The sequence below is a fragment of the Xyrauchen texanus genome, chromosome 43 (assembly GCF_025860055.1).
Source record: "Xyrauchen texanus isolate HMW12.3.18 chromosome 43, RBS_HiC_50CHRs, whole genome shotgun sequence".
Classification (NCBI taxonomy): domain Eukaryota; kingdom Metazoa; phylum Chordata; class Actinopteri; order Cypriniformes; family Catostomidae; genus Xyrauchen; species Xyrauchen texanus.
In genome coordinates this window covers 18202526-18212255 of record NC_068318.1, presented here as the reverse complement: position 1 = coordinate 18212255, position 9730 = coordinate 18202526, and the positions used below count along the sequence as shown (strand labels likewise).

Below are 9730 nucleotides of genomic sequence, written 5' to 3'. Positions count from 1 at the left end.
AAGATAGCAATCATAATATACACTTCTGTTATATTTTAAGATATTAGGTACCTCTGTTTGTGTTTCTGTGACAGCTGAAGGGTGTGGGACAATGAACAAGCAGGAAATATCAAGATTATTTTGAATTCATTGAGCGGAAATTTCTGTGAAAATCTTTTCCAAAGTATCTTAAAAGTAAATTAATTAGTAGATTACTTTTTCAATGAAGTAATCAGAAATATTATTCCAATTTTAGAGAAAAAATTGTAATGTAGGCTATTGTTAAAATTACATTAAAATTATTTTATCATTTAAATTGTAAAATTATTTGAAAACCGAACACATATTTATTAAAACCGCTAAAAGTCAAAATATGTACTTTTGACAGACTTCTCTTATAGGGTGGGAATCATTGGATTTAATCGGTGATCCACTGTCTCCCCTGTGTTGATTGGTAATCCGTGTTTCTGTTCTCTACAGCCGCGCCTGTTCTTTCTTAGCTGCATGCTTCCCGAGCGCCGCAGCCTTATCACTTCATCAGTTTAGTATCCTCAGGATCTGCTTAAAATGGCCCTTCACGTCCCCAAAGCTCCGGGCTTTGCCCAGATGTTAAAGGATGGTGCAAAGGTAGGGCCGCAGAAAGCGTGTTTCGGTTCTGCTCTTTTTAAGAGCAAACCTAGTGAGTTCAATACCTTTCTCGAACATGGGCCTTCTGTGCCAGCTAGCTACCGGTAAAATCTGCCAGACGCTTTAACAACCAACCGAAAAATAGTATTTATAGGAAGAACTTAATGAACACAAGGTCTTAAGAGAACAGTTTGACAATTTGTGGTTCACATCAGAACGTTATAGCTGAATGAAGTTAGCATGTTAGCTGAAGACATGTGCGCCTACCGGTACACCACTGCACTGCCAGTCAGTCACTGATGATCTCACATCTCCATCGTTCATCAAGCTATGTTATTGTTAGGAATGGCATTGTTTGTGTTAAACCTCAGTATCACGAAACTGCTATTTAAATATTTTTTTGCAGAAATTATTTATGATTTAGCATAACAATGAATGGAGGATGCGCACTGTTCCGCAGCACTGTGCAGTTCCCCTAATAATCTCTGGACAATTAAACAATTTTTCTGTTGGCGTTTGGTGGTGTGACCAGAATATTTATTCATAATACTTGATATAATGTATTATCTTGTTTAAAATGTAACTTTTTAAAGACTGAGATTTGTTTCACTCGTATCTGACTAGATTTAAGCATTTTGGTTATTATCCCAGCAGAATGCATGGAGACAGACTGTATTTTACTTTCTGGTTCTTTCTGTTCCACCATAGCATGTAACATTCCCATTGGCTTACTTTAGAAGATTTTAAAGGGGTAGTTCACCCGAAAGCTAACATTTTCTTGCCCTTGTATCATCCTAGATGTGTATGACTTCTGAAAAACACAAATGAAGGTTTTTAGAAGAATATCTCTGTAGGTCCATGCAATTCAAGCGAATGGTGGACAACTTTGAAGCTCTTAAAGTAAATAAATGCAGCATAAAAGTAATCCATAAGACTCCAGTGGTTGAATCTTTGTCTTCAGAAGCGATATGATGAGTGTGGGTGAGAAACATAGCAATATTTAAGTCCTTTTTAACTATAAATCTCCACTTTCACTTTTAAATTCTTCTTTTGTTTTTGGTGATTCAAATTCTGTGTGCATGCTGTCACCTATTGGGCAGGGAGGAGAATTTATGGGAAAAGAGGACTTAAATATTGATCTGTTTCTCACCCACACCTATCATTTATCTTCTGAAGACATGGATTTAAACACTGGATTCGATTGGATTACTTTTATGTGCTTGGAGCTTCAAAGTTCCGGCCACCATTTACTCGCATTGAATGGACCAACACAGCTGAGATATTTTTGGTTGATCTATCCCTTTAATCACTGTAATTATTACTGCACAATGCAATTAATATATAATTGGGTTATAACATTAAGAACCTGAATAGCTGATCCTACATTTTTAAATATACAATCTGTAAATAAGGGTATTAAAAAGTATGTTTAATTAAAATTGTTACTGATATTTATTAATTTATAAACACATTTTTAAACTCTCTTACTAAAAACTAATTTGTAAAGTTTTTGAAATATGAAATGATTTGACTGGTTGCTATTTGTTTATTACAATCAGCACTATTCGGGTCTTGAGGAGGCAGTTTACAGGAATATCCAGGCTTGCAAGGAACTGGCACAGACCACAAGGACTGCATATGGACCCAATGGTGAGGCTTACATCAAATATTGCATTTTAGACCCTTTTGGTGATTATTTTACCTATTTATTTAATTCTGCACAGGCATGAATAAAATGGTCATCAACCACTTGGAGAAGCTTTTTGTCACAAATGATGCTGCCACCATTCTCCGAGAGCTGGAGGTAATTATTAGTAATGTAATTTACCAGAATAGAAATATAACACATTCCTTAATCACAATATGAATTAGTTTACATAGTTTGAAACTAATTTGAAAGATCATTTCCATTTGTAGTGTCTCTTTTTCTCCCTAGGTTCAGCACCCAGCTGCTAAAATGATTGTGATGGCATCCCATATGCAGGAGCAGGAAGTGGGTGACGGCACAAACTTTGTGCTGGTGTTTGCTGGCGCTCTGCTGGAGCTAGCGGAGGAGCTGCTGAAGATGGGCCTGTCTGTGTCAGAGGTCAGTAAACACTAGAGATACACCTTGTAACAGGCTGCGTGTGTGTAATGACACATGATTAAACAACTCTGGCAACGTGACGTCGGAAAAGTACCACCTACTCGGTATTGTGTATTTTGGGCTGAGGAAATGTATCAGATTTCTGAAGCCTCTGTTCTCAACTATGTAGAACGGCTGGTCATCCTGGGCCGAAAATTATGAATTCCATAATTTTCTTCATAAATACTTTGGTCTTTTCACTGCTCATACCAAGGAAAGATAGGAGAGGCTGCTGACTTGTGGCTGGCTCTGAGCTCTGGCTAGCTTTAGCCGCTTTCCCTTTTTTTAGCTTCTTCAAACTTGGCATGTTCAGCTGGGTGAAGGTGTTTAAAGTGTCTAGTAAGGTTTGTTGTTCTGAACGTTTTCGTGGTGGTTTCCCCACGGTTTACTTTAGCCTTACAATTTGCAAACTTTGTGTCTTCACTCACAGTGAAGAACTTCCACGCCAACGATATGTTTACGCGTGGCTGTGACGTTATTGCCTGCGCCGCTGGCAACAAAACGGACCAGCTCAGAATCTGAAAGATGTGAGACTGACCGGCCGGGCACCGGTCTGGCTGAGCATGCGGAAAATCGGCTGATTCCGGTCACTGGCCGATCGATCGGTGCATCTCTAGTAAACACCCAGTCTATCCAATATGTAAATGTCTGGGAAGCGGTTGACAGTATTATCTGTTTTATCTTGTTTGAAATGCATAATTTTTGACTCTGCAAATACATGCCAAAGTGATAGACACACTCATTCTATTTGCTTGATTTTATGATTACATTGATTGTTTGCCACAGGTGATTGAGGGCTATGAGATGGCATGTAAGAAAGCTCTGGAGATTCTGCCCGATTGCGTCTGTTCGTCCGCTAAGAACCTGCACGATCTGGATGAGGCCACAGCCATGATCCGCACAGCTGTCATGAGCAAACAGTTCGGCAATGAGGACTTCCTGGCCAACCTCATCGGACAGGCCTGCGGTAAAGCCTGAATTGGAATACTTTAGGTTACGCTGGAGAAATTATATAAAATTCTGATTTCTAGTTTGAATTTTTTCATTAAGCACATCCATAAACCCTTTAAAAACAAGAAAATGCTGAATGATTTGATGCTCATCAGTCATCTGCTCTATGAAAAATAATTTCATTCATTTATTTTGCAGTCTCTATCTTCCCTGAGTCCGGCAATTTCAATGTGGATAATGTTAGAGTGTGCAAGATTTTGGTAAGTGAAATGCATGAGCTGAATTGAGATTTTGTGTGTTTGTGTGGCTAAGTCAGTCATTTCTTTTTTTATGTAGGGTTGTGGACTGAACTCTTCTACAGTACTTCACGGGATGGTATTTAAGAAAGAAGTAGAAGGTGACATCACATCAGTCAAAGATGCAAAGATAGCTGTGTTCTCCTGTGTGTTCGACTGCATGGTAACAGAAACCAAGGTATGAAAATACTATGTATAGTTTTTGAGTTTAGATGTATGGATGGCGGTTTCTGTACAACCTACAAATGGCTTACTTACAGTTGTCTCTGTATATTAAGTTGGGATAGGAGAAAGTATTTTAACACCATGTTACACACTTCAGCTTAAATGCTTTTCTTCGTAGAAACATAATTTTTTGGTGGGTTTAATTGGTTACGTAAGCCTGTTGTCGGCCAAGGGCAGCAATAAAGTGCTCCTCTTTGTTCTTTCACATAGCTATTCAGGCTTTTCTTAAGTGGTATGTTTTGATGTCTCATAGGGCACAGTACTTATAAAGAATGCAGAGGAGCTAATGAATTTTAGTAAAGGCGAGGAGGACATGATGGAGGCCCAGGTGAAGGGCATTGCTGAAACGGGGGCCAATGTTATCGTGACTGGGGGCAAAGTAGCTGACATGGCTCTTCACTACGCCAATAAATACAATCTCATGGTGGTCAGGTAAGCTTCATTTTTTTTACGAAGTCCTTCAACTTTTTACAGTGCTTGATTTATCATTTTGCCAGTAATATTGACATATTAGTATGTTTAATGAAAGAATAAATAAAAATAATGCCTGATATTTTTGAATGATGCTGTTTGTACTTTACCAAGGCTGAACTCAAAATGGGACCTCAGAAGATTATGCAAAACTGTTGGAGCCACAGCATTGCCAAGACTGGTAAATTTTAGTTTCCAACTTTTCATACTAGACTAGAGTTTGGAGGAAGAAGAAAGGTTGACAAGAATGTCTTTTAGATTAGAAATATAGTTTTACTTCACTATTTCCACTTGATGTAAGGCAGCAAAATTAGTTGGTGACAAATCAATTGATTGTATTATGGTCATTCTGTGACTTACTCAATGTTTCTTCTTCTTCTTTCTTTCTTTTTTTTTTCTACTGGATAACAGACACCACCGACCCCAGAGGAAATGGGACACTGTGACAGTGTTTACCTGTCAGAGGTTGGAGACACACAGGTTGTGGTCTTTAAACATGGTAAGGATATTTATAAAAATTATATTTCCTTGGGTAAATTTTACAAAGAAATATCTGGGTCATATTTCACCCCTAAATTAAAGGAAAAAACTATGGCTGTCAGTATGTGTTAAAAGCGTGATTAATTACTGTACTATATGATAAGAAAAAAACGTAAGTTTTGTAATGTATGTTGCTACCATCGGATCATTTGGAGCTTCATGTACCATCTTGATGTTTTTACGAATCTGAGGCAGTAGGGGTCAGTCAACACAACTCCATCTGTACAGTCAACATGCCTCATCTAAACTTTTACTTAACAATTTAAATAAGATGCACTTGTTTATTTTGTAGCATTTCAATTATGAGTATTAGATTATCACATTATGATTTGGTTTTACTAAAAATCTTAAGGGCCCTAATTTTAGGCTTTATTTTCTTTATACAAAATATAATTGATTGTTTTTCTCCATTTGATTTTGGGGTGAAATGTGTCCCAAAAATTTCTTGACATAATAACAATCATAAAAGCTCAAGTATGTAACTTTTTCTGTTTTAGAACACTTCTCCTATCCCAGCGTTATATGTAGAGACAACTAAGCTATTCGGTATATTTTCTTGAAAATTTTAAGCACAGTGTTTTGCTATGCTCTTGTTTTAAGCGACCCAGTTAGACACGCCGCAACAACTTAACCAATGTCGTGTGTTGGGGGCAGGACTATCTCCTTTTTTTTTTTTTTTTTCTGACCGATGGGGGATTGCTCAAAAAGCTGTTTTGAAAAAGTTTATTTTTGCAATTACGTTTGGTGGCACTAGTGGCACAGAAATTACATCAGTTTTAACTTTATTGATGATGTTGTTTTGCAGGCATAAATGTTTGTACCACGTAGATGCATGTTTTTGTCACTTTCTATACATATTGGAGCTTGATTAACTAATGGAACTTTTAAATCTTTTAGTTTGTTCTTGCAGTGATGAAATCCCTTAAGATAAGTACAGCTAATGCATTCTATCTTTTGCTTTATAGATAAAGAGGATGGAGCCATTTCGACTTTGGTCATTCGAGGGTCCACAGATAATCTCATGGATGATATTGAGCGTGCCATTGATGATGGTGTTAACACCTTTAAAGTCCTTGTTAGGGTGAGATGGTTTAAAACTCCTCCTTCCAAAACTGCTTGCAATTAAAATTGTGTAAGCCGTAAGCAAATGGGACATTCACAGAACTCTTTTCCTCTCAGGACCAGCGTCTCTGTCCTGGTGCTGGTGCCACTGAAATTGAGCTTGCCAAGCAACTAACCTCCTTTGGAGAAGTGAGTAAATAATCCTAATTTCATTCTGTTATTTGCAAAACTTCTGAACTGCAGTGTGTAAGAGATACTGTTCTCTTTAAGACTTGCCCAGGCCTGGAGCAGTATGCAATCAAGAAGTACGCTGAGGCGTTTGAGGTATTTCCTCGCGCTCTGGCCGAGAACTCTGGTGTGAAGGGCAATGAGCTGATCTCCAAACTGTACGCTGCTCACCACGAAGGCAACAAGAACACAGGCTTTGACATTGAGGTAAAGCATCTACAGTGAATGGAACATCTGTTGAGAAATAGATCTAATATAGGTAGTACTTATGTTTTTAAACTGTGTATAGGGCGAGGGACTTGCTGTGAGGGACATGATGGAGGCCGGCATCCTCGATCCGTACCTGGTCAAACACTGGGGCATCAAAATGGCCACAAACGCTGCCATCACTGTTCTCCGTGTAGATCAGGTACATACAGTTATTTCTGTGTATCAATTCAGTTTCTTATCCATACATATTTCCCCATTGCTGTCAGTTTCGGTGGTGTGTTAGCTTGTTTATTTGTCTGATGTGATGTGTATGCCAGATCATTATGGCAAAGCCAGCAGGGGGACCCAAAGCCCCTAAACAGCAAGGACACTGGGACAAAGACGGTTGGGAAGAGGAGCCAGACAAATTTGATACACATTATTGATAAGAAATGAATAAATAAGGTGCCCGAAATCACGCCACTGTTTGTAGTGCTTAACCAGAGGAGTGATAAAGGGGACTGAAATGGGGCTGCATGATCACTGTGTGGAAGTTCTGCTTGAATTTGAGTTGACAATAAGAGTGTGGTCTAACAAAATACTTTAGGTCACAGATTACTCTGTTCTCTCTTCTTTTGACTTGGGAAGCATTATACTGTATAATAATATTAGCTGTTTTACTTGAAGACTTCACATGTTGATAAATGTTTATTCAGATGTGGATGATCTTAGAATTTAGTGTTAATTCACCCAAAATGAGAATTAGTTGTTTTTCTAGTGTGTGGTCTTTTACTCACCCTCATGATGTTCCATACCTGTATCACTTGTTTTTTTAGTGGAACATGGAGAAATATTAAAGAATCTTGATGCTTTTTTTAGACTATTTAAAAAATAATATATTATTGTTATTATTATTATTTGTTCTCATACATTGTCTGTAAGTCGGTAACGTTCTGGTAACATCTTCCAAACAAGTAATACATGTATGGACCAACATAGGGGTCTGTTCAGACTGATCGTGTTCTTGCACTAAAAAGCTAGGTGCAGTGCAGCGAGCAAAACAGTTGACTTTTTTTGGACTGTGTCTAACAACGCAGTGATTCTGTGCAAGATGTTGAAAAAAAATAAAAATAAAAAATAGCGAGACGCTGCCCAACGGTCAAAGGCATTCGTCTAGGGCATGTTTATATAGAAACATTTGTGATGTCACATTTTGTGAATGTTTTTGGAGTGACTAGAAGTACCCTATTCTTCCTTTTCAGGACTCCCCGATATGATACATTTTTTAGTTTTTTTTTTCTTTATGCGATTTTAAATGGTTTATTTCAATTTTATCATTAAATAAAGGAATTCATTAACATACAAAATAAAAATACCCCAATTGTCAACATTATATTTTTGTCAAATGAAGTACTTAAATGTATTTACAGTACTTATATTTAAGTTATTTATTTATACTTCTATATAATACAATTACTATTGATTTTATTATTAGTAGTACAGTAAATCTTAAATAACTATACAGCAGTGATGCAGTTGTCATACTTTCCATTTAAATTTAGAATTTATTTTTGCAAATTTTTTATTTTAAAGTTTTTCTATGTTGCTATGATGATAGATTCTGGTAAAGCAGGTTGCGACATGACTCAAAATGATTATTAAAATGCAAAAGGCTGCTATGTAATTAAATATGTAGTCTATGTGCTTCAAAGTGAATTAACACTCTGCTCACAGTCATCTACTACATACAGAGCATACAATGTTCATGATGCCATTTTCTGCACATGGAGTGTTGGTGGTGTAGTGGTCTAAGCACATAACTGGTAATCTGGTAATAAGAAGGACGCTGGTTCGATCCCCACAGCCACCACCAGTGTGTCCTTGAGCAAGGGACGTAACTCCAGGTTGCTCCAGGGGGATTGTCCCTGTAATAAGGGCTCTGTAAGTCGCTTTGGTTAAAAGCGTCTGCCAAATGCATAAATGTAAATGCAAACTGTGTATTTATCTCATTAAATCACAGCCTTAGTGTTTTAATTATCATACTAGGACATAATGGGATTTTAATTTGCGTGTGCTGAATGTTTACGGAATTACATTTGTATGTCAGATGGTATCAGTTTTTGGTATTTGAGCATTTTTACGAGCACAATTCCGATAGCGGTATCGGGACATCCCTAAGAAAAAAAACAGTGAAGGTGGACACAAATGCTTTAGTGTGAACAGCCCCAAAGGGTGAGAGGAGAATGACATGTATATATTTTTTAGGTCATTTTTAATTATTATTCCCTGCATCTCTAATATATCTAACTTTTTGAATCTAGTTAGCCACTGCAAAAGCATCCGCTGTTTAAATTGTGTGGCATTTTTGTGTTTTTCATAATTTCTCACCTTGTATTTTGGCATGGTTAACTTGCATGTTGCATGCACTAAAATCAGTTTTTCCTCCCTGGAGGAAACACAGAGCAGTGCCCATGACAATGCTAATATTTGCACTTAATCAATAATATTGACTGTTTTTATGCTTTTAATGTCTGAACATGTCTACGTTTTATCCTTCAGATTATCATGGCCAAGCCTGCTGGTGGACCCAAAGCTCCTCAAGGAAAGAAGGACTGGGATGAGGATGAATGATGTCACTAGCCTGTGTGTTCCTCCATGTTCTCCTCACTGTCTTAGCTCTTCAAGTTTTGTGTATTTAAAGTCTAGCTCCAATTGTTTTGTATTTTTTTTGTTAAAGCATTTAACAGTTGAGTGGCTTTGAACTGTTTTTCTGGTCCAATTAAAAGGCACTTGAGCTGTCAACATGTCTCTGAATTGTTAAACTGAACTCTTCCTGAATTGAGTTTTTAATTCTTGAAAACTGAACGGAACACCACAATGTTGTGATGCTGCATTATGAGTTACATATTCTAGAAAAATATCATGGTTTTGTGAGCAAAAAAAAGCTTAATGTTTGTAAATTGAAAGAAGAACACAAGTTATTCACAGCTCATAAGTGTACAAAGGGATAGTTCACTCAAAAAAGAAAATCTCTTAT

The 9730-nt window shown here is 37.3% G+C and overlaps 1 protein-coding gene across 2 annotated transcripts; it reads left to right on the top strand.

The window, feature by feature from the left end:
* Positions 1-459: 459 nt before the first annotated feature.
* Positions 460-9516, top strand: cct8 (chaperonin containing TCP1, subunit 8 (theta)). 2 transcript variants are annotated; one of them, XM_052116170.1, is made up of 16 exons: positions 460-606; positions 2166-2256; positions 2331-2410; positions 2543-2692; positions 3518-3698; positions 3881-3942; positions 4019-4156; positions 4457-4635; positions 4789-4855; positions 5086-5173; positions 6180-6295; positions 6394-6465; positions 6547-6711; positions 6794-6913; positions 7032-7158; positions 9253-9516. In XM_052116170.1, the coding sequence occupies exons 1-15, from the start codon at positions 547-549 to the stop codon at positions 7137-7139; spliced, it is 1677 nt and encodes a 558-aa protein (XP_051972130.1). In that variant the 5' UTR covers positions 460-546; the 3' UTR covers positions 7140-7158; positions 9253-9516. The 2 variants fall into 2 exon arrangements, with proteins under 2 accessions (XP_051972130.1, XP_051972131.1); XM_052116171.1 differs by lacking the exon at positions 7032-7158 and having other exon boundaries at positions 9253-9514.
* The last annotated feature ends 214 nt before the right edge of the window (positions 9517-9730 follow it).

Coding starts and splice junctions, on each gene's coding strand:
- cct8 (XM_052116170.1), top strand. CDS start 547: ATGGCCCTTCACGTCCCCAAAGCTCCGGGCTTTGCCCAGATGTTAAAG. Junction 3,943..4,018: donor TTAGAGTGTGCAAGATTTTG/GTAAGTGAAATG, acceptor TTTTTTATGTAG/GGTTGTGGACTGAACTCTTC. Junction 6,914..7,031: donor CTGTTCTCCGTGTAGATCAG/GTACATACAGTT, acceptor TGTGTATGCCAG/ATCATTATGGCAAAGCCAGC.